Raw genomic sequence first — 20534 nt, forward strand, 5'->3', positions numbered from 1 at the left:
CCAGAAAAGAAAGAAACATCTCAGCAAATATACAACAGGCCTCCTCCAGGCCTTAACATACTATACACATATTATCAGTATTGGCACGTCTTCGAATCCTCAGACCATTTTCCTCCCGATATCGAGCACCGTTCGTCCCTGAAATTCCAATGATACACGCCGCCAAATACCCCCAACGCGACTGCCAATGGAATGAGGAGGATAAGCGCATACAGGAACCATATACATTTATCAGATCTAGCGGCGGTCGGCGTCGGCTGGACTAGGTAGGGAGGAGGGACTTGGGGGTACCCGCCGGGCTGCTTGGGTCTCGCGAGTTCGACATCTTCGAAGTCTCCTCGGTAGGGGATGTATCGCGATCCAGGTGCCTGGGTTGGCTCCCAGGAGGGGTGTTTTTCATCCAAGTGAGTCCGGAAGTTCTCTTCTCGATATGGTGTATAGTATGTTAGGGGCGGTGTAGTGACTCCACTGTGGTCTTTCTCGTCGATGGGTGACTGTAAGTGTCAGTCAAGCCTTCGTCTGTCAGGAGGGTCAAAAAGTCTTACCCAGTTATTCTGCTGGCCGAGCTTGATACCTAATCCTGGAGACTTGTGAGGTTCTGAAGCGAGTGGGGGAGAATGGCTGGGAGAATCGCTAGGCCGATAAAACGGCGGCTTTGATACAGATTGCCTTGGCGATATCGACTTCACCGTCTTGACTACTTGCACATGCGATGTTGCTCTTGGTCTTGTGGGATCAGGTTTTTGGATTGTCCAGTCCACATTCCCAAACTTGATATCTTTGCTCTGGTCCATTTTTTGAGCCGATGGATATTGCGGCGATGCGTAATACAATGATTCCGGTGAGTTATCTTCAACCGCCGCGAATGGGTTGTATATTGCGTGTTTATTATCCTTTTCGTTTTTGCTCATGACAGAGTCTTTGGGGATTGATCGCGGTGACAGCTCTGGGGTGGTCTGTTTGTTCGTAGGTTGCGCTCGTTCATCGTCATGCATTGTTTTTCGTTATACGTGACGGCCGAGAAATCTTCTTTAGGGAGCAAAAGTTCCTTTCTGAAAATCAAGTAGTAGGTTGGAACAACATCACATTTCTCATCCAAAAATTTCTTTCGAACACAAATGGAATTTCAACATCGGAAGTATATACTGGTGGAACCTTCATCATCCTATATAGAATCCGCCTGAGCTGCACCGCCTGTGAATGAAGTCGGCGTTGCAATTCCTCTGTTTCGAAGAAATCCTCATTTCTGCAGCTCTGCCTTGTAAAAATCCGCCGCGTCTTCCAAGAGAATCCTCAGGTTGATCGTCGGTCGCCTACAAATCCGCAGCTGCGATTTGATCCTAAGGCTGATCCCTAGGATTCGACGCCTCGAGATCCTGCCTGCTTAGTCACCTACCTACCTACCTCAACCACCAACCATTGACTTCAGACCACGTGATATTTGAAAGGGCTTCTATATTTAAACAGGTATATGTGTCGATAATGAAGATTTCTTGATTGGTTAAGGTAAAGTTTGGGGCTTTATCGTTCCTCTTTCGGTTGATTAAATTTGGTGTTTCGGCCTTGGTCATTCTCCAAGTTTGAGGTTTTTAACGCTTCTAGGCTGATAGACCAAGTAATTTATCTCTCTTTCCAAACTCAATAATTCTTTTAACCTCGCACCGCTGGAATTAAGAATACCCTAGGAGCTACGATAGGCGGAGCAAGACAATGAATACCATTCATTGCGTCCTACGCCCCCTACCCAGCGAACTGTACTATCATCTAAAGACATCTCATCTCTGTATTCCTTCTATTATTCCTGACTAGATCCCTTCCGATCCACAAACAAGCAAAAAGTACGACCGAGCCTGTACGGAAAAGTTCAAACGCACAAAGCAGAATAGAGCAATCTCGAGGGATCGACAGACGGATTTGAGATGTTGCGCAATTGTTGAAAATGGGCTGGTTCATGTGCGAAGTTCTTTGTTGTTGAACTTTTCGTGTTTTGAGCCTATGTAGCTAGCTAGCGAAATGTTTTCTGTTACTACAGGAGAGGAGAGATTTCAAGTTTTATGGTAGATATATATAGCAAAATGTGGTATGAGGCAAGGAAGATCCGGATCATAGTTACGGGGATAAAGATGTAGATGAAGGTGAAGACGAAGGTATGGAATAAAGGGACCCGAGGAAGAACTTGCTTCTCTGCTCACTCAAAAATGAACCTCCTCTCAGGAATATCAGAAGTTTTTACTAGAAGCGCAGAGAGACTAGTGTCAAAAGAAGGATCCCCTTTTCAATTCCTAAACTCCTACATACTCCACAAAAATGACTCAACCCAGATCCTAACTCCGGAAAATGCAATGCCTAATTCTACATACATAGGAAATGTAACAAAGGAAATGTATAAAAGGGAGAGAAAAAGAAGGTCTCCTCCTGAAAGCTGCGAGTCCCGCAAGAAAGCCCTGATCTTTTTCGAAGGGAAAAGAAAGGAGGAAGAGAAATGGAGAGATAGTACGCCAAACGCCTTCCCCGACTCCTGATGATGCATGCGATGCAAAACGCCGCCCAACACTCGAAAAAAATGAAATGTCGTTTCTTTCTTCAACTTCAACATTTCTGGTATCCGTCCTGCCACTGCCCATTCATGTAGAAGCCGGGGACACTGGCGCATCGAGAATGGAGTTTCCTGTGTTTCCTCAGCACCACGACAATAACAATGATGATTGGGATGAGAGCGAGGATCATGGCAATTAGGATGCAACAGAGAAGTGCCTTACGTTTGCAGTGCCGTTTGTGGTCCGGGTGCCCCGGGTCCTTCAGCGCTCGCTCGCCGTCCTCGTCGTCATACCCCCTCACGCGCTGCTTCTCCAGATCCTCGATTCCGCGCTCCTGGAACTTGAAGTCCTCAGGCCCCGGCAGCGTCGGGTACTGTGCCGGGTATCCAAAGCCTAGTGCTGATGAGGTGCCGAGATTGGAGCGCCCTGGGTAGGATTGCCCTTGCGCGCCGGCCTGCTTGGATTCCCCGTCGTAATGGACCAGCCCGGCGATGGGGTACATCGGGGTGTTGGGAGGGGGCGTGCTACCTCGGGCGAAGTACGATGGTGAGGGCAAGGTAATCGGGTATTGGGACTCGGTGGAGAGAGCTTCGTACTCCTTGCATCTAGCCAAGGCGTCTTTGGAGCTACAAGGGGTGCCGGCGGCAGACGAATAGCTCGAGGACCTGGATACTCTGGAGTAGCGCCGGGATGGCGACATATCACCAAAGTCAGCTGTGATGATGGTGGGCCTCCTGGTAAGTGTGGATCTCCTGCTGGTCTGAGACTGAAAGGGGAGGTTAGCGAAATGCGGAGTTGGAAGGGCTGGGACATACCATTGTGAAATCAAATTTCTTCGCATCACTACCAGTCATGGTTCGGGCTAAAGTGGAATGCATCATATTGGTTGGAGGGGTGGAAGGAGGAGTCAAGATACCTGCCAGTGCCGATTGGGTATTGTTCGAGAACTTCCTCTTGAGGGTGTTGCGAGGGCTCTCGGGAGGTGACTTAGGGAACATCTTATCCAAAGCGGGATTCATGGGAGTGAAAGGAGCTTTGGAGTCGGCCATCTTTGCTTGTCCCTTCATTGGAGGGGTAAATGGTGGTGAAACGGGGAGATCATATCGTTCAAAAAATGAGATGTCGTGGAGAACTTCCCGTACCTTGGATTCGACAGGAGAGTCGGTGTCAGCCATTGTTGCTTTGTGTCGGGCTATTGTTATCGGAAGTCGCTTAGGATCAAGGGGTTAATTCGTAGATGCGAATTTATTCTTGTGGAGTTTCAGTCCTGACCGTTGATGCTTCAGGTCTTTCCAGTTTCAAGGCTTCGAAGTTAAGAGGGAGTCAAAGCTTATGGCGAGCAAGGGAGTGAGGTCGACTCGAGAATACTGATGTGGGAAGAGGAGCGTAGAGCCTGGTAAGACTGGCTAGAGGACTTTCTTCGGCCTCGAAGATCGAAGTTCCAAGGACTTGAAAATCGGAGCCTGAGAAATCGAATCGTCTCTTGAAATGATGACATAGGATGAGGAAGAGAGAGGATTGTTTTGTTGGAAGGCTCGTTGATGAGGATGATGGATTTTCACTGACGGATTGGACATGAAATATATGGATTTTCTTCATCGTCCATTGCTGAGAGAGATCTCTCTCACGCTTCCGGTTTTGGTGGCTGAGGTTCATGCTGAATCTGGTGAGGTCGCTGAGCCTCAGCGGATCTGGGATCAGTGGATCAGAGGATTGGCGGATTCAGTTTATTTAAACCAGCCAACCGCTGGTAAGCGGAGCATTTCCCCGCTTCTTTCGATGCCTTTGAAACGATAAGCTTGTTGTACTTCCCTGTCATTGCCTATTCGCAGTATCGAGTAGTCCAGAGTGTCAGTGGACTCTGTGGAGTGTTCCTCCATTATGCGAACCGACTGGGACATATACCAGTAGTGCATGAAATTCATCTGTCCAACCCAAAACTGCCAACGTACGGAGTATAATAAGACATGTCAACTAAGGTTTACCTCATAATTAGGGGTCTGAGTCTCCCGAACGAGAACAAACCTATGACATTGAACATGTTGCTAGGGATTTGACTGAGCATGAGCGTAGTAGTGGCCATAAATCGCAGGCGGCTGCGAGACGCAATCATTGGTCATCCCTTCTGAGCTGTGGTGCAGCTACAGAATTAGATCTTACCACATCCAGCGAGCGTACCTGAAGGAAGATCAAGGCGCTGATGAAGCTCTGACACCGATCCATTGTTTCGGGCTTTGGCTTATAGATTGAACGGGCCATGGACGCATCGTCTGGACAGGAGTGGTAGGTAGCCACGTGACGTACCACCCCGCAGCCGATTGAGGCTTTTGAAATCCTTGATTCCTACTCCTTAGCTCACGCTTATGGGGGAATATTGGAAGGAATGGCAGAAGCTAGGTTAGATGATAATTATAAGGGTTGGTGAAACAAGCATTGCGGCTGCAAAGGATTGCCGAGTGGCTGTGGCCGTGGCAGGTTGCGTCACGTGAGATAAGCATACGTAGTACCTCAAGGTACCTTAAAGTAGGTAAAGCATCTCCTTTACTTTGCTGTACGGTACTTTACTTTACTGTACAGTACTTGCAGGCAGCATGACTGAGATATAAAAGCAAGGTTATTCTTCTACCTAGCAGTCAGTCCCTTTACGAATCTGGATCAACTTCCTTCCATCTCTACCTATAGAGCGGAACCAAGGCAATACAGCTAAAACATGGATTAAATCATTTATTACCCTACTACCATAGTAACACATCCACAGGTAACTCCCAACAGAACCAATGCTGTTACAATGCCAGCGCCAACCCTATCTGCCGTCGTCACCCGTCCCATGATCAGGGATTCTTCACTGTGTGTTGATCCATTCGCTGCATTGACATCCCCCTTACTCGTTCCCGTTCCGCGAACAGCACTTACCCACCCCGGAGCTCCATCAACGAGGTTACTCTGGACCACCTCCAGAACGGCCAATTGCTCCCCTACCCCCAGACTCCCATCGTTCGCTCCGGTTGTCCACTTCAGTCCGCATTGGGTGCCACTGTTTCCCGCGGTGCAGGTCTTTATCGCCGCTGCGGCAGAGCTGGCGAGCTTTGGCATGATTATGGAGTGTGTGAATGGCGCGAGTTCCGCGGTGGCGGCGAGGGAACGTGCGAAGTAGGCTTTGAATGATCGTTGATCTACGTTACATCCCTTTATACCGGACTCGCAAGGTTCGTACATGGTGCCGTTGACAAAGAAGACCTCGGAGGAGTTCAGCAGGCCCATGACGCGTTCACGCCATATTGCGCTGCCGTTGGTCTTATTTTTCAAGTTAGGACTGAGAGTACGACGATTGATGAGAGGGAAGACTCACATGATTATACATCGCTGCACTTCCGAGAAGATAGATTCCCGCATTATATGTCCACCTTGTATGATCCTTTGCCGTGCAATTATCCGTATTTTGCGCTCCATCAAAGACCTCATAAGCCGGTGACAACAGTCCTACACCAGAAACCCAGTCCCATGTCTTGACCGCCCAATCTGAATACATCGTATTTCCAGTATATAAGGCTAACCTTGCCGCCAAATTGAAGAAACAGCCATTCGAGATACTGTTCTTGTAGTTATATCCCTGATTCCAGCTATAAATTTGCCATCGAAGTCCCCCACCACAGGTTTTGTTATCCCACCTTGCTGCTTGTGTGTTAAACACCCCTTGAGCAAGTGCAAGCCAGCCCGGTTGTGTGGAAGGAGGATCTTGGAATCTCGTCTCTGCTGCTGTCATTGCAGCCATGCCCCAGAACCCTTGATCGTCATTTCCTTCCGTCTTGGTCTGATTATTCGGCATGTAGTCGTTTTCCTCGCCGACTTGATGAAGAAGTGCTTGCTTAGTGACGTCGTTGTAAGTGGTGTCGTTTGTGTAGTACCAGTAGTTTATCATGCTCCCGAACCTGCTCGGACGTCAGCAGAAGTGCCAAATCAATGGAATGTGACAAGACGGACATAGCTCCAGCCTCCCACCAATAATAAGGATCAGGTAGATTTCCTGGCACATCACCTGTGTTGTTCCCCGTGTAGTAGCGCATCAAATCATATGCTACAGTGCTCGCCGCTTTCTTGATTGACTCCGTTGATGCTAGGTCCAAACTGATGGCTGCACGAGCACCTTGACCTGCAAGCGTGCAGAGAACCGCCGTAGCTACCCATGATGAAGGTAACCTCATGATGTTGAGTGATCGACCATAGCACGAAGAAATAATAATACAAAAAAAATATTCGACTTTGAGGTCCACTTTCTACATGCGACAGACCGGAGCCGCCTGGATTAAGGAGAAGAAATTATTTATTGCAGGTAACGAGTGAAAGGCTGACGAAGGATAACGAACGAGAAATGCCTGGAGGAGGGAGAGCACGGGAAAACGTCCAAATATGAAGACGGGCCTGCCAAGCACTTGCCCCAGCACAGCCATGATTGAGAGAAGCGCCCAGACAGCCGGATACTTATATTCTCACAAAGTTGCGTATTTCCCAAACGTTCCGGGGGGGCAAAACTGACGATGCCGAGAGTTTAAGATACTAATTCGACTCGATATAGTGGATTTGCCAAGCAGTGCTTGGCAAGCACAAGGAAATATTGGCAAATTGCCGCGTAATTGGGCACAAAAGACGGCGGTTACTAGGTTAGCAAATGAACCGTCCGCAATGGCCGAGGTTAGTTGTGTGTATGAAGTTATCAACAGAATTAAAATGCAAAGGAAACGCAATAGAGTGATAGGTGAGAGGTTTAGGTCTGAAGCCGTGGCCAGCTTGTCGGTGTTGGTGTTGATGGTGTTGGTCGATGGACAAGGTCCAGACCCAGGGTCCACAGCACTCCTTTACTCCGTACTTTACCTTGTTGGGTTGCGCTGAATATCACGTGCGCTTCCACGAGTCCCTGAACTCCTTGCACCGTACTCCGTACAAAGGCAAGCATCGTCATTCAGGGTACGGAGTAAGGAGATACAGTACCATGGGAGTTCTGAAGCTCTATCTGGATTGTTTCCACTCGGATTTAGGGACTCGCAGTTAACCAATTCTCCGATTCGCATGGTGATTATATCAGGAACTCCTTGCTAACCCAGACGTCTAAGTATTATTTGCTGTTCTCTTCTCTTTCTCTCTCAATCGATTCTTTCTCCCAAGCCCTACTCACATATCACTCCAAACAAAAGATGTCTTCTTACTCCTACCCGCCGGTGGCACCAGATACGGGTACGATCGGGGTCGCCAAGGTCTACCAATTTCCGTGCTAACGACGACCAGCGCCCAACTTTACCAAAACCACCCATTTGGATACCTACCCCGCCATCGACTCTGCGAAAGCCGATTTGAGTGGCAAGTTCGTCTTCGTAACCGGCGCCTCCAAAGGAGTGGGCCGCGCAACCGCAATCTCCTTCGCAAAAGCAGGTGCAGAAGGCATCGCACTCGGCGCACGCTCCGACTTCACCAGCCTCGAAACCGAACTACAAGCTGCGGCGAAAGCAGCTGGAAAAAAGGCCCCCAAAATCTTGAAGATCAAACTCGATGTTGTCGACCTCCAGAGCGTGGAGGCTGCTGCGAAGGAGATAGAGAAAGAATTTGGACGGTTGGATATATTGATCAACAATGCTGGATACTTGAGTAGTTTCGTCCCTCTCATCGAATCGGATCCGGCGGAATGGTGGATGAATTGGGAGCTCAATATAAAAGGCGTGTACTTGGTTACGAGGGCATTGCTACCCTTGATGTTGAAGGGAGGGGATAAGACGATAGTTAACCTTGCATCTACGGGAGCGCTTAACTTCACACCTGGGGCGAGCGGCTACAAGTCCAGCAAGAACGCCTTGTTGAGATTCACCGAGTTTATTTGTACAGATTATGCAGAGAAAGGAGTCTTGGCCTACTGCGTCCACCCGGGAGGTGTGAAGTCGGACATGAGCTTAAAGATGCCAGAAGCTTCCTGGCCTCGTGAGTACCCCTTGTGACAACCGTTATAATATTCTAATATCTTGCAGTCTTGGTACATCAACCAGCACTTTCCGGAGACACAATAGTGTCATTAACGTCCGAGAGGCGAGTATGGTTGGCCGGCAGATATATTGGCGCCCCTTGGGATATGCCAGAGTTATATAGCAAAGAGGATGAGATCGTCAAGGGAGACAAACTTAAGATGAGAATGGTGTTCTAGCGGTCATTAGCTCCTGATCCATACGGCCATTAAGAGCCTCAATGCAAGGTGCATATTTATGGATCTCAACACTTCCGGCGAGCAGTGAAGTCCACGCGCATTTGGAGAATACATGTCTTGCGATCTAGTGATCAGTGCGACTTTGAAAGATGCATAGTGTGCCAGCTTATCACATCCTCGTTTCCAGGTACTTCTACACGAGGCTTAAAATCCTTGACACTTCATCTCTGCACGCGTTCATTCTCCTTTACTTTGACTATTATATATCACTGATGTTTGTCTGGATCTTGCTTCAAACTCCTTCCAAATCATCATGGCATTTGAATTTGGGACTTTCTATTATCCATTTAAAACCAAACTACCATCACAACATTTGAATCTAGTTTTGCTAAGTACACATTCTTTGGGACCCCATAAATTCGAAAGGAAGAACCTAATTATTGAGTTTCATTTGGGTTCCATCGGGTGTCACTGGTATCTGTCGGGGGGTTTACCGGCAGTCGAACGTGTGCTTCTTCTTAAAACTCGGGGGTTTGGCTGGTTCTGGGCCACACCCTGTGGTGGGCCCTGCGTAGGTTGAGGGGGCGCAGGTATTGCTTGTTGTGGAGCTACGGGTTGTGAAGCTGCGGGTTGTGATGCTACGGGTTGTGGAGCTGCGGGTTGTGGGACTGCTAGTTGTAAAGCTGCTGGTTGTGAAGCTGCTGGTTGTGAAGCTGCTGGTTGTGAAGCTGCTGGTTGTGAAGCTGCTGGTTGTGAAGCTGCTGGTTGTGAAGCTGCTGGTTGTGAAGCTACGGGTTGTGGAGCTGCGGGTTGTGATGCTACAGGTTGTGAAGCTGCGGGTTGTGAAGCTGTGGGCTGCGATTTGGCCTTCTGTGATACTTGGTGTTGTGAAGCTGTGCGTTGCGATTCGGCCCGTTGCGGTCCGGCCCGTCGAGACCCAGACGGCTCAGGCTTTTGTTCTTCATGCCGTGGTGAGTCCCGTGGTGATTCCGATGGTGAACTATCCAAAGCAGAAGGCCATGGCCAATTGTTTCGATCAAGATACGGTCCATCATCAAACAGCAGTGCAGGGGAGTCAACCTCATCCTCTACCCCCCAATCTCGCAGATCTGCAGTTGGTTCTCGCATAATGGCAAATCTCTCCCTCTCTGTAGGCATTTCATCGATTCCAACCGCAGTATAGCGGCTACCTGTGGTGTCATCAGGGTCGGGTTCATATTCTCCTAGCATAACCTGCTCATCTTCGTTACTGTACGAGGTAGAAGCTTGTTCTATTGTACTCAGTGTCTCGCGTACAGTGCGGAGAACGTATCGAGTTGGTGGCCGCTTCCGGGGATCCAATGCAAGGCATTGATGGACTAAGTCAACCAAGCGTTTGCTGTAGGGACTTTTAAGTAGTCTTCGCCCAAAAGTGTAGAACTTTCTGGGCCCCCACGCAGTGTTAGTCTCCTTCTTAAAGAATCGTTGACGAACTTCTATCTCCCGGCCCTTTTCCTCTCTAATCACAGTGCATCTTTGGAAGTTGGTTCTGGTCATTAACTCGTATATAATGACACCGGCAGACCATATATTGTTTGACAGTCCGATAATTCGTTTCTTGTAGTCATGATACAATTGTTCCTGATATAAATTGTCAATATGGATGGAAGTCAAGGGCTTCCTGGCGACTTACAGGGGGGATATAACCCGGGGTAGCTCGCCATTGTGCATCCTCCATCCAGATCCTCTTTCGCTTTCTGTTCCAAGTCTGCCATTTTTCCGCATTCCTCACTTGAGAAGGAACGGGTAAACCGAGCCCAAAATCTGACAGCTGAAGGCTGTCAATATCACGGTCATTATCGATCTTTCATGATTGCTTACCTTGAGAACAGGGAGCCTTGGATGATTCTCGTCATGTGTTCCGATTAGTACTAAAACCGATTAGCTCTCCTCTTCACTGATGATGATTAACGTTTATCCAAGGAGCCTGGAACTTACTGTTACCTGGTTTGATATCAAAATGGGAAATGGGGCTATCCCAAGTCTCCGCATCGTCATCCGTCTCTTCGTTCCCGTGATCAAGGAACACCAAGGCGCTCGCAAGACATTCGAATGCCCTCCAAATATATTCCTCTGGCAGGTCATAGCCATTCCTAACAACCTCTGCGATTTCTGAAGCCAAGTTTCCATTCTCGCAGTACTCCATAAATAGCCGGCTCACCTGGTATTTTTTTCTGTATTTGCCGCCGCTTGTGAATGGCCAGGGATCTCGCGCCTTGGAAGTACCACTCCCCCCTTCTGAATATGCGGACTTGTAGAGCTTGACAATATGATCCGAGCCGCCTGCTCTCATGATATCCCTCATCAGTTTCGACTCGACCCGCAGCCCCTCGTCTTTCGTCCCGACCTGCTTGACCACAAGATGTTTTGGCTTGTCGGGGGAGTCTCCAGTGTACTCCCAGAGGCCACAGATCCCATGCCCGCCAGCACCAACTATCTTCCGAGCTTTATAATTGTTTTCTCCTCCCAGATCGGGCCAATCCTTGGAGCGGTGCAACCATTCGCGTTGTTGACGGTGAGACATGGGATTTGATAACCCTTTTGCTAACCCACGATAGGTTTCATATTGCATCAGATCATCTGCCATCTTGGATAACTCTGTGATATGGAAATAGAAACAGTATGATTGCAAAGTCCAAGGCAATGGATCGTTCAAGTGAAGGTGGTAGGTAATATTAGGAGAAATATATATACATGGATATAGCTCGGCGCAATTGAATCGTCTTTGTCTTGCCGTTATCTTTGTCGGTTCATTCCTCTCGTCCCATTGTTAAATTCATTTCCGGCATTTGTGTCAATAATCATTTGGGAATAAAGAATATTCTGATCTTTGATTGAATAAAATGTACGGAAGTGGTAAGATGTGAGTTTAGCCCACGCTTTTGGCTATTGCTTACCTTACCTTACCCGATGCAACTTTAAAAAGGGGTTCCACGCGACAAAACTAACCACATCCTATGTGTTTCCGTTTTTGGAATCCAAGATACTATCAGAAATGCCATCAACGCTTTCAAAGAAAAGAAGAGGGTGCTTGAAATGCTACACAATTGACCGATTGTTGATAGATACTTGAAATAAATTGGTGATTTTGGACCTGAGCCTGGCATCTGTTACAAATGCGCCGCTTTCACAGGTCCGTTATCTAACCATCCCTAGGCTTTTACTGTAAGCGCTGCACTTCAGCTCTTCATTGTTTTCGCTTTCCAGCGTACGCCGCAAGGGGCGAACGGCCAGGAAATATGTAATACCTAAGGCGTGCAGGCAAGATTCCAACTCCTCCCTAAACACACGGGAACTCCACTTCCCGCGCGCGACAAGGCTGAGGATCACGTGTACTTGAATTCAACTCGCCTCGTCAAATCTCATGCCACCGACGACGACCATACATCACGATCATCACACCTCGTCATTGAGCGATTGATTGATCACGGAGACAAGATAAGATGGGCAACGCAACATCCAAAGCTGCGAAGAGCGCCAGCAAGCTCTCTGCTACTAGCAGCACAGCGCGGAAATATCCTACAAGGTCACCTACCACCACGAATCGAGTACCACCTGCAGAGCCTATGAAACCGGGCCCGACAGTACATCCCTCGACGCCTCCTTCTGCTCAGCGCACCGCAGGTACAGTACCTACCTATCCCGAAGTTCCTACTCTCATCCCTGTTTTCTATTTCTTATTTCTATTTCTGAGTTTTTCACTCTTCACCATCTGTCTTTTTTTCAACTTGATAGCGAATAATACAAGCTAACGCGGCCCCCTCCCCAGCCATCGAGCAAGACGCCATGGACCCGGACCTAGCAGCGCGAGCACGCCAACTCGGGCCCGTCGTTCCCAACCCCACAATGTCCAACTCATCGACGTTTAACCAAGCGCCGCGGGTCGGGGAAGCGATGCCGGGAGCAGGAGGATTCCAAGGGACGAGCCCGGGCCAGACGATCTATCCGGATGCGAGACGAAATGCGGCGATAGGGTTGCTGGAGGCGAGGAGAAGGTTGGCGGAGGAGGCGGAGGAGGAGTTTGGGAGGGTCGGGAAGAGGGACAGTCAGGGGAGGAGGTTCGTGGATGTTGTGACGTTGAGACAGGCGCTGGTTATGCGGGATAGGGGCGTTCAGGGGGAAGAGATTGAGAGGAGGTTGGGATTGAGAAGGGGTGTGGTGGGGATGTTGGGGAGGAAGGGTGTGGTGGGTGTTGGGGATGAGATGTGATGTGGTTGAGGGGATGTCTGTCATTGCATGGCGTTCTGTGGGGGATACTTGTATCAATATGCATATGGGAAAAGGGATTTGAGAGAACATTGGATGTGGGTATATGGACCATGTTTCTTGGGTCCTTTTGCGATGGAAGAACCCTTGCTGATTATTGTACGTTCTATATCACGCTAATTCCTATACAAATGCTTGAGGACTACAGGAATCTCTCCCTGAAACTAAACATTAATAGGGGTTCGCTCATCACTCCTCACCCATCCCTCTACCAAGCGGAATGGCCGCCATCTATGCGCAAATCCGACCCTGTTGTTCGCATATGAATATCAGCCAACCAATCTCCAAACACTCGAGAATCAGCGGCGAAGGAACGCTTACCCGTCATGAAACTGCTAGCATCACTGATCAAGAAGGCCGCGGCGCCTCGGTACTCCTCGGGCTTGCTCAGCCGGCCCAGCATGTTCTGCGTCGGCCAGTCCGTCCTCCTCTCGGGGTACTGCACGAAGAGCGCTTCCACCATCTCAGTCACGATGTAGCCCGGCGAGATCGTGTTCACCCGGATGCCGTACTGGCCCCATTCGCTAGCCAGGTTGCGGCTCAGCTGCAGCACTGCGGCTTTGGAGGCGTTGTAGGCGGGGCAGATGAGACCCTTTGTTGTGCATTCAGCAAGCGAATCTCCCTCCCAGTCGATACTCGGACAAGAAAAGAGAAGTGGTGAAGGAAAACAGGGGACGCGAAACTAACCTTGTTCGCAATACTGGCACTCATACTCGCAATCAACACCATACTGCCTCCGTTCCCAAAACGAATCATCTGCTTCGCAACTGCCTGCGCCGTCATGAAACATCCCGTGACATTGACGCTCATCATGGTATCGCAGTCCTTGGCGGTATACTCCAACGCCGGCGTCTCCTGCTGAATGCCAGCCGCCGCAACCAGGCCATCCATGCGGCCATGCGTATCAGCAATCTCGGCCACCGTGGCGTTCAGGGCCTCGACGTCGCGGACATCGATGCGGCGGTATGAGAGCGAGGTGCCGAGCTCCTCGGCGGCTCGTTTCTGCACGCGCGCGAAATCCGGGGATGGTTCTGGGAGCCTATCTAAGGCATATACTATGGGAGAGCCGGGATCATCAGCTATTGTTGCGCTCCTCGAACACAGCGCAAGATTGGCTGAGAGGAAAAGGGGGGTTCACGGATGGGGAGAGGTACCAGTGGCTCCGGCTTCTAAGAGGGCTTCGGCTTGGACTAGTCCTAGACCGCGGCCCGCGCCGGATACTAAGACGACCTTGTCGACCAGGTTGAACTCGGGAAGACGCTTGGTAGTCCCGAGGTAGGTGGGCGCGGTCTTCTGGTGGTGCAGCGCGGCGTCCTCGGCATCGGGGGCGGCGGGAGGTGGGCGTGGTGGGTTGGCCTCCATGAGGCGACGGGTGAAGGAGAGGCTGCGGGAGAGGATGGGGGCGCGGAGGGGGGCGCGGAGGGAGCGGAGGGAGCGGGTTGCTGCGCGAGGTAGGGAGTGAAGAGCTGAGCTCATTCTGAGACTGGAGAGAGGGGAGAGGGGAGAGGGGAGAGGTGAAGAGAAGATCAGGAGAGATGAAGACAGAGGAATGAAGAGTAAAGAGAGGAGAAGAATGAGGAGATTTTCTTAAATAAATGTGTTCTCTTGAAGGTGCCACGGCCAACGCAAAATCGGGTCACGATGTCTCTCTGCGGGTCTAGACCCAGAACACCAAGGGGAAATGCAAAGGCAAAGCAGAAGGTGGCCCGAGGCTGATACGAAAGAGAGAGACGTGGCTCCGATTTAGGTGTATATCCTGTATATATCCTGTATTATCCTGTACATACGTCGTATATAAATAACTGCCACTTACTGTATACGGTATCCATCCGAACACTCCGTCAACGGCCTTTTGATCTCGTGGCTCCAGTCCAGAACGCGGGGTAAGGTAGCTCTTGCCACCCGCGTCTAGACCTATCGGGGTCTTCCCTCTGCATATGGAGGTGTTCTCATTCCCATATTTTCTTTTTTTCTTTTTATTTCCCCGTGCGAGGGAGGAGCCCGAAAAAATAGCCAAAAATATATATGTCATATATCTCCTCTTCCCTCGATCCCACGCTGTAATCACTGACGTTGTGTAAATAAATGGGTTTATATGGGGATAGCTTTACCTCACGTTAGACAGATGCAAGTCCAAGCTCCCCACATTTCTAGCTTCTCCGCAATTCTGTCGGCTTGCCGCTTTGGGTATGCCGATCGGCGCTGTCCCAAACGGATCTTCCGGGCATAACCCAGGAGGTGATGATCAGGTCCCGGTGATCGGTTCTGTTTTCTTTTCTCCATTTTCGGAGGGTTTTTGGATTTGTTTTGGTCTTTATCGATATTTTTATATAAATTTGATTTGGGGGTGCTGTCGCTTCGCTAGACACGTGCCCCGGGGTAAGCGGCTAGCTTCCTTACCTATCCCCCTTCCATCAATCGAGCTCATTACGTGGGGGCGAAGAGGGTCTGAATAAAGGGGAGAAGCGCAATCGGGAAAATCCCAAACAACTCACCCCTGACTCCCATCCATGCTAGCTGAGACGGCTTCGCTCGGCGGTGAGGGCCAACTTACTTGTTTAGGATGGCGGCGACGACGGTGAAGATGGCCATGGAGAAGACAGTTGAGAGAAGCAGCTTGCGCCCGGGAGGCGGTCGTGAAATCCAGAACATGGCGAGGCAGTTGACGGCTAGGAGGAATGTTAGTTCTAAATGAACTTGATGCATGGATTAGATTCTTACCATAGACGTCTCAGAAACAGCCAGATGCAAGTCTTGACGCCCCAAATTGCAATCAGCATAATCTGCTCCAAGGCGATGCCCATCTGCGAACCCAAGATACGATTTTGGCCGTCTGAAGGATTGGCTAAAATAAATTCTCGTTGCTCCAATAGGTATAGGTTCGTGTTGTAAGAGGCGGAAACGTTTATCAAGGCGTATAGAGAACGAAAGAAGAACTGGCGAAGGTCAGTTGAGTGGGCATATCACCAAGATGAGTGCTTACAAATGTCGCTACCATGATGTATGTAGTCCTCTAGCTACACCTTTCTGAGAATCCACAGAGAATTAACCCCGTTTTCGATCAGAGCGGGTAGCTTATACCCCATATCTTCAAGATGTAGAATTGTGAAGAGGAGCACGGTGCGAGGTTGACGCATTTGGAGGCGTTGTATTGTTCAACTTACATCCTCATAAATAATACCAAAGCAGCAGGAACGCCAACCCCAATAGAGTTGTGTAGAAGTTTTCTTCGACTAGGAGAGGAGAGACGATCTCGCGGCCGAAGATAGCATTGTGGACGTATTACACTAGTTTCAATCCCCAAGAGGGGGGAGCCAGAACGAAGAGCAAGAACTCCAAAACTCCAGAAAACCAACAGCTTCAACATGAATGACCATGAACTCCACGATCATGATATTCAGGGCTGCCCTGATTCGTCGCAGACCTTGTGTCACGGACTGACAGATGGCTGCCATTATCAGGGAAGAGCAGGAGCAACGGCTCCTGAACTCGAGGTGCGGCCGCCTATCTGCGTAGACGTTTGGCATGGGAACGCTTTGTACTCTTTCAATATATGGGCTGAAGCCCATTGTGGAACGTAGCATATTGTTGCAGGATTGGTCCTACGGTGACAGGTTCATTAAAGAAGCTTCTCCGGTGTGGCACTTAGCCAATCCTCTGTTGTACGTCTGCTACGCATGCACGCTCCCGCTTCCCAATCATTGGAGGGCTTCGACCTCGGAAGCGAGGCTGATACTTGGTACACGGGAGGATCTACGCACTGTCTATTGTCCCGAAGAACAACAAAAGGCGTCTCACAGAGGGGAATGCAGGAGGGGTAGCAACAGAGAGAGATAGACGTCAAAGGTGAACTTCGTATAGCAGCCATTGAAAAATCATACAAGGAGAGGGCTTGGGAAGCTGAATTGACGCTGCCATAGCTCATATCATGAAGGTTTTGCTGTTGTATTGGCGATAGGCTGGAGTATTGATGGATGCCAGGAATGTACATAGGTAGCCTCAAGAATAGGAGACACTAGAACCAAGAAGGCCGCTCGGCACTTGCTCGAGTGCTTGCCATCGCAAGAGCCAGTGAGTAGTAAACACCATGTCTGAAGATGCAATGCTTTTATTTCACTGGACTCAGTGATCTGCAGATACCCTATACCCGAGCCCCTACTTAAAGTACGGCTTTATCATTCTTCGACAAATTCCCGAAACTCCAACGCTATGCCCATAACAAATGCGGAAGATAACCCTTTATGCTCGCCCCAATATGCTCTATACCGGTGGAGTAATGAAAGACTTCATCGCGCTGTGCACACTTCCATCATGGGCCTTTAGCAGTTCCGTTGCCTTGGCTTTTGATAACTCGAGCTCTTCAACCTGTGGGTAGAATATCTATGTCAGCGGGGACTTCCTGATACATAGCGTGTGATTGTGCTGCCATTTTGAAGTAGAAACAACTATGCTTGCTGGGAAAGAGTGTAAAGACAACTGGGCTTGGACGATGTCTATTTGCTGGACAGGCCAGCATCCTGGTTTTTCCGTTGCGGGGTATAGAGGGGCAGCAGCGATTTGAGAGGCAAGTAGCAACCGCTGTTAGGAGCACAATGAGGGGACTTTTATTTCTTCAAGGGCAGGACATTGCAGGGTAGTGCAACAACATACCAGCAAAGCGACATCTGCTTGATCGACCTTGACCACCTTCTTGGGAACTTCTTTCTCCTCTCCCTTCTTGGAAGCAGTGCCATTGGTAGTTGCGGGCCCTGCTAGTCTATCCATAGCCTTTCGGACAGCATCCTGATCAACATCTTTCGTACCGGTGGATTCGTCTTCTCGGGGAGCATCGAGGGAGGAGAGAGCCGCCGCGGCTTTGCGGTCTTCGGCTGACTTCGCAGCAACTGGGATCTCATCATCAACATCGCCGGTTGTGGCGCCTTCGACCACGGTAGAGGGTTGAGCTTCCGCCATTGTGAGTGTAGGGAGTTCTCAAGAACAAAGAAAATGGCAGAGTGAAGTTGGAGACGGCCTCAAAGCACTGAACCCTCCAAGAGATGTCGTCCTGGAATGTTTTCTTAGTGGCAGATATTGGGTCGGGACCCTGAAGCCCGTCCCGGGTAGCTGTCGAATCAGCGAACGCACTGGGCTTCAGATGAATTGCGGGTCGCCCAAACCAAAGAACACGAAATCGAGTCATCAAAATTCAGAATCAAAATCAACTCCAAGTTTGACGCATCAACGACGGTGTGTGTTCTTGCTTTGCTGTTTTCGACGCTGAGCAACTATCATCCACCATGGTTAATACTTTGAGTAGCGCTGGTGAAGCAGCCGCGGAGTTCTCTACGAATGGAGCTTCTCGACCCCACCAAACTGAATCCTGGTCGCCAAGCTCCTGGACAACCAAACCTATCAAGCAGGATGCGGTCTATGAGGACCGAAAAGCCGTGGAGAAAGCAATCTCAAAGCTCGAACGTCTCCCTCCCATTGTCACACCGACCGAGATTGTCAAATTGAAGGCAAGTCTGCGAGATGTGGCGCTTGGTAAAGCTTTCCTCCTCCAAGGCGGTGACTGTGCTGAACTCTTTGATTATTGCGAGGAGAGTGCAATTGAATCAAAGATCAAGTTACTGCTTCAGATGAGTTTGGTACTCATCTGGGGTTCTAACAAACCTGTCGTTAGAATTGCGCGGATGGCTGGGCAGTACGCCAAACCCAGGTCAAGCCCCACTGAGATCGTCAATGGCAAAGAGATCCCATCTTTTAGGGGAGATATTCTAAATGGCTATGATGTCGATGAAAGAGCCTTGGATCCCTCCAGATTAGTTAGGTGAGCTGATCTGACTTACTCCTGACGATTCGTTATACTGATAATACGCAGCGCCTACTTCCATTCTGCAAGCACTCTGAACTTTATCCGAGCATCACTCTCCTCCGGCATTGCAGACCTTCACCGTCCACTTGACTGGGGTCTTGGCCATGTTCAAGACCCAGAATTGCAAGCAAAATATTCTAGCATCGTGGCCTCTATCACGGAATCTCTTCGCTTTATGCGAACCGTTGGGGCCGACACCGCTGGACAACTACAGACTGTTGATCTGTACACCAGTCACGAAGGTCTGCTCTTGGAGTATGAGCAAAGCCTCACCAGAAACCTAAGGAAACCGAGTTCCCAATTCACACCCGTGACACCGGTGACACGTGACGTAAACGATGACACCAATGGTGGAAAGGCTTACTACAACACATCTGCTCACTTCCTGTGGGTTGGAGACCGTACTAGACAAGTTGATGGCGCACACATAGAGTACTTCCGTGGCATTGAGAACCCGATTGGCGTCAAAATTGGTCCTACGACCTCTTCTGCCGACCTCCTCACTCTTCTTCGTACTCTTAATCCCTCTGTTGAGGTTGGAAAGATCACACTCATAACACGATACGGTGCCACAAAAGTCCGCAGCCTCCTCCCTGCTCACATCAGAACAGTGGAGGGAAGCGAGTATGCTCGGAGTGTTGTCTGGCAATGTGACCCTATGCATGGCAATACGAGGACAACGTCAACCGGAATCAAGACCAGACAGTTTACTGATATCTTCACCGAGCTAAAAGAGACACTAGCGATCCACAAAGAAGAAGGCAGCTACCTTGGCGGTGTTCACCTTGAGTTGACTGGAGACGCCGTCACGGAATGTACTGGAGGCAGTGAAGGGCTCAAAGACGACGACTTATCGCTCAATTACACTAGTTTCTGCGACCCGAGACTCAACGAGAAGCAAGCTCTTGAGATGGCTTTCCTCATCGCTGGACACTTTAGAGGCGATGACTCGAAATCGTAAACTATCTTGAGATTGAAAATGGAGAGGTCATTCTGCAAGCTGTACTTTCATGCTTCTATCTGACGCGGCCGTCGCCTATTGCTCCTGCGGCCTCACAACTTCCGTCAACAATTTTTCGACATTGGGCCCATCTACTGGTTGAAGAGCGTATTAATTGGACCGCTGATGGAATCATTCGCTGTCACTCCCTGGCGCGCGTCTCTCAACTCAAAATATTTCTTCGCATTCGCATATTCTTCTATCCCTGTCAATACCACAATTTCTCACAATCATCTTATTTCCACTTCTTCACAAAATTGCAGTCTCAATTCAAGACTCTGCTCAGCCGCCATGAGTCTCCGGCCACTCCTCTTGTCGTGTGTGATCAAAACTGCCCCCCGGAATAGCGTTAAAGATCTCCTTACGCATTGACATGATTTGAGTCAATATAATGCATCACGTAGCGGCCACTCTACCATTTTTTCGGAGATTGTATCTGCTTATAAATGATGCTGTTTGAGGCAGGGTCAATTTTTCTTTCAATTGCCTAATGATACTAGGCTGAGGCACATATCCAGTATAGTATCAAGTCTGGTACGCATTTCTGGCGTATTCCTCAAATATACAGACTCGATAGCCTTCAGCGTTCTGGTCTGATTACAAGTTCAAACCTCTCCCTGAATGAAGAACACTGAAGACTGATGATGCGACGCG

General features: G+C 49.5%; 11 protein-coding genes across 11 annotated transcripts; 3 read left to right on the forward strand and 8 right to left on the reverse strand.

Annotated features, from left to right (window-relative positions):
- Window positions 1–357: 357 nt before the first annotated feature.
- On the reverse strand, window positions 358–1139 carry M430DRAFT_258043 (hypothetical protein). The gene has a single exon (XM_024865301.1). The coding sequence runs from the start codon at window positions 993–995 to the stop codon at window positions 504–506; it is 492 nt and encodes a 163-aa protein (XP_024719806.1). The 5' UTR covers window positions 996–1139; the 3' UTR covers window positions 358–503.
- Window positions 1140–2237: 1098 nt separating this feature from the next.
- On the reverse strand, window positions 2238–3958 carry M430DRAFT_43461 (hypothetical protein). Its single transcript, XM_024867624.1, has 3 exons — window positions 3353–3958; window positions 2760–3303; window positions 2238–2668 (listed from the first exon to the last, which is right to left on the reverse strand). The coding sequence occupies exons 1-3, from the start codon at window positions 3710–3712 to the stop codon at window positions 2625–2627; spliced, it is 948 nt and encodes a 315-aa protein (XP_024719807.1). The 5' UTR covers window positions 3713–3958; the 3' UTR covers window positions 2238–2624.
- A 1174-nt stretch (window positions 3959–5132) lies between these two features.
- On the reverse strand, window positions 5133–6975 carry M430DRAFT_142714 (glycoside hydrolase family 76 protein). Its single transcript, XM_024862779.1, has 3 exons — window positions 6519–6975; window positions 5887–6466; window positions 5133–5831 (listed from the first exon to the last, which is right to left on the reverse strand). The coding sequence occupies exons 1-3, from the start codon at window positions 6737–6739 to the stop codon at window positions 5265–5267; spliced, it is 1368 nt and encodes a 455-aa protein (XP_024719808.1). The 5' UTR covers window positions 6740–6975; the 3' UTR covers window positions 5133–5264.
- Window positions 6976–7726: 751 nt separating this feature from the next.
- M430DRAFT_51828 (hypothetical protein) lies at window positions 7727–8721 on the forward strand (the record flags this gene model as incomplete). The annotated part of the gene is made up of 3 exons (XM_024868257.1): window positions 7727–7766; window positions 7818–8501; window positions 8549–8721. The coding sequence occupies 3 exons, from the start codon at window positions 7727–7729 to the stop codon at window positions 8719–8721; spliced, it is 897 nt and encodes a 298-aa protein (XP_024719809.1).
- Window positions 8722–10300: 1579 nt separating this feature from the next.
- Window positions 10301–11085, reverse strand: M430DRAFT_258096 (hypothetical protein). The gene is made up of 3 exons (XM_024865302.1): window positions 10699–11085; window positions 10582–10631; window positions 10301–10531 (listed from the first exon to the last, which is right to left on the reverse strand). Exons 1-3 carry the CDS (start codon window positions 11063–11065, stop codon window positions 10355–10357), a joined length of 594 nt encoding a protein of 197 aa, XP_024719810.1. The 5' UTR covers window positions 11066–11085; the 3' UTR covers window positions 10301–10354.
- A 1118-nt stretch (window positions 11086–12203) lies between these two features.
- On the forward strand, window positions 12204–12969 carry M430DRAFT_20518 (hypothetical protein; the record flags this gene model as incomplete). The annotated part of the gene is made up of 2 exons (XM_024864314.1): window positions 12204–12384; window positions 12530–12969. 2 exons carry the CDS (start codon window positions 12204–12206, stop codon window positions 12967–12969), a joined length of 621 nt encoding a protein of 206 aa, XP_024719811.1.
- Window positions 12970–13234: 265 nt separating this feature from the next.
- On the reverse strand, window positions 13235–14388 carry M430DRAFT_104446 (hypothetical protein; the record flags this gene model as incomplete). The annotated part of the gene is made up of 4 exons (XM_024860928.1): window positions 13235–13275; window positions 13348–13618; window positions 13714–14081; window positions 14181–14388. 4 exons carry the CDS (start codon window positions 14386–14388, stop codon window positions 13235–13237), a joined length of 888 nt encoding a protein of 295 aa, XP_024719812.1.
- Window positions 14389–14592: 204 nt separating this feature from the next.
- M430DRAFT_258109 (hypothetical protein) lies at window positions 14593–15312 on the reverse strand. The gene is made up of 2 exons (XM_024865304.1): window positions 15143–15312; window positions 14593–15093 (listed from the first exon to the last, which is right to left on the reverse strand). The coding sequence occupies exon 2, from the start codon at window positions 15056–15058 to the stop codon at window positions 14684–14686; it is 375 nt and encodes a 124-aa protein (XP_024719813.1). The 5' UTR covers window positions 15059–15093; window positions 15143–15312; the 3' UTR covers window positions 14593–14683.
- Window positions 15313–16105, reverse strand: M430DRAFT_258108 (hypothetical protein). The gene is made up of 3 exons (XM_024865303.1): window positions 16010–16105; window positions 15748–15962; window positions 15313–15695 (listed from the first exon to the last, which is right to left on the reverse strand). Exons 1-3 carry the CDS (start codon window positions 16022–16024, stop codon window positions 15518–15520), a joined length of 408 nt encoding a protein of 135 aa, XP_024719814.1. The 5' UTR covers window positions 16025–16105; the 3' UTR covers window positions 15313–15517.
- Window positions 16106–17278: 1173 nt separating this feature from the next.
- Window positions 17279–18266, reverse strand: M430DRAFT_142723 (hypothetical protein). Its single transcript, XM_024862780.1, has 2 exons — window positions 17677–18266; window positions 17279–17391 (listed from the first exon to the last, which is right to left on the reverse strand). Exons 1-2 carry the CDS (start codon window positions 17977–17979, stop codon window positions 17287–17289), a joined length of 408 nt encoding a protein of 135 aa, XP_024719815.1. The 5' UTR covers window positions 17980–18266; the 3' UTR covers window positions 17279–17286.
- A 36-nt stretch (window positions 18267–18302) lies between these two features.
- M430DRAFT_29208 (hypothetical protein) lies at window positions 18303–19841 on the forward strand (the record flags this gene model as incomplete). Its single annotated transcript, XM_024865854.1, has 2 exons — window positions 18303–18835; window positions 18887–19841. The coding sequence occupies 2 exons, from the start codon at window positions 18303–18305 to the stop codon at window positions 19839–19841; spliced, it is 1488 nt and encodes a 495-aa protein (XP_024719816.1).
- Window positions 19842–20534: the final 693 nt, after the last annotated feature.

The sequence above is a fragment of the Amorphotheca resinae genome (genome assembly GCF_003019875.1).
Source record: "Amorphotheca resinae ATCC 22711 unplaced genomic scaffold M430scaffold_8, whole genome shotgun sequence".
Lineage (NCBI taxonomy): Eukaryota > Fungi > Ascomycota > Leotiomycetes > Helotiales > Amorphothecaceae > Amorphotheca > Amorphotheca resinae.

Coding starts and splice junctions, on each gene's coding strand:
- M430DRAFT_258043 (XM_024865301.1), bottom strand. CDS start 995: ATGCATGACGATGAACGAGCGCAACCTACGAACAAACAGACCACCCCA.
- M430DRAFT_43461 (XM_024867624.1), bottom strand. CDS start 3,712: ATGGCTGACACCGACTCTCCTGTCGAATCCAAGGTACGGGAAGTTCTC. Junction 3,304..3,352: donor AGAAATTTGATTTCACAATG/GTATGTCCCAGC, acceptor CTCCCCTTTCAG/TCTCAGACCAGCAGGAGATC. Junction 2,669..2,759: donor CCACAAACGGCACTGCAAAC/GTAAGGCACTTC, acceptor GAGGAAACACAG/GAAACTCCATTCTCGATGCG.
- M430DRAFT_258108 (XM_024865303.1), bottom strand. Junction 15,696..15,747: donor CTGTTTCTGAGACGTCTATG/GTAAGAATCTAA, acceptor CATTCCTCCTAG/CCGTCAACTGCCTCGCCATG.
- M430DRAFT_142723 (XM_024862780.1), bottom strand. CDS start 17,979: ATGGCGGAAGCTCAACCCTCTACCGTGGTCGAAGGCGCCACAACCGGC. Junction 17,392..17,676: donor AAGCAGATGTCGCTTTGCTG/GTATGTTGTTGC, acceptor TTCTACCCACAG/GTTGAAGAGCTCGAGTTATC.
- M430DRAFT_258109 (XM_024865304.1), bottom strand. CDS start 15,058: ATGACATATATATTTTTGGCTATTTTTTCGGGCTCCTCCCTCGCACGG.
- M430DRAFT_142714 (XM_024862779.1), bottom strand. CDS start 6,739: ATGAGGTTACCTTCATCATGGGTAGCTACGGCGGTTCTCTGCACGCTT. Junction 6,467..6,518: donor TGGTGGGAGGCTGGAGCTAT/GTCCGTCTTGTC, acceptor ACGTCCGAGCAG/GTTCGGGAGCATGATAAACT. Junction 5,832..5,886: donor GTGCAGCGATGTATAATCAT/GTGAGTCTTCCC, acceptor TTGAAAAATAAG/ACCAACGGCAGCGCAATATG.
- M430DRAFT_258096 (XM_024865302.1), bottom strand. CDS start 11,065: ATGAGGGATATCATGAGAGCAGGCGGCTCGGATCATATTGTCAAGCTC. Junction 10,632..10,698: donor TGATATCAAACCAGGTAACA/GTAAGTTCCAGG, acceptor AATCGGTTTTAG/TACTAATCGGAACACATGAC. Junction 10,532..10,581: donor CAAGGCTCCCTGTTCTCAAG/GTAAGCAATCAT, acceptor GACAGCCTTCAG/CTGTCAGATTTTGGGCTCGG.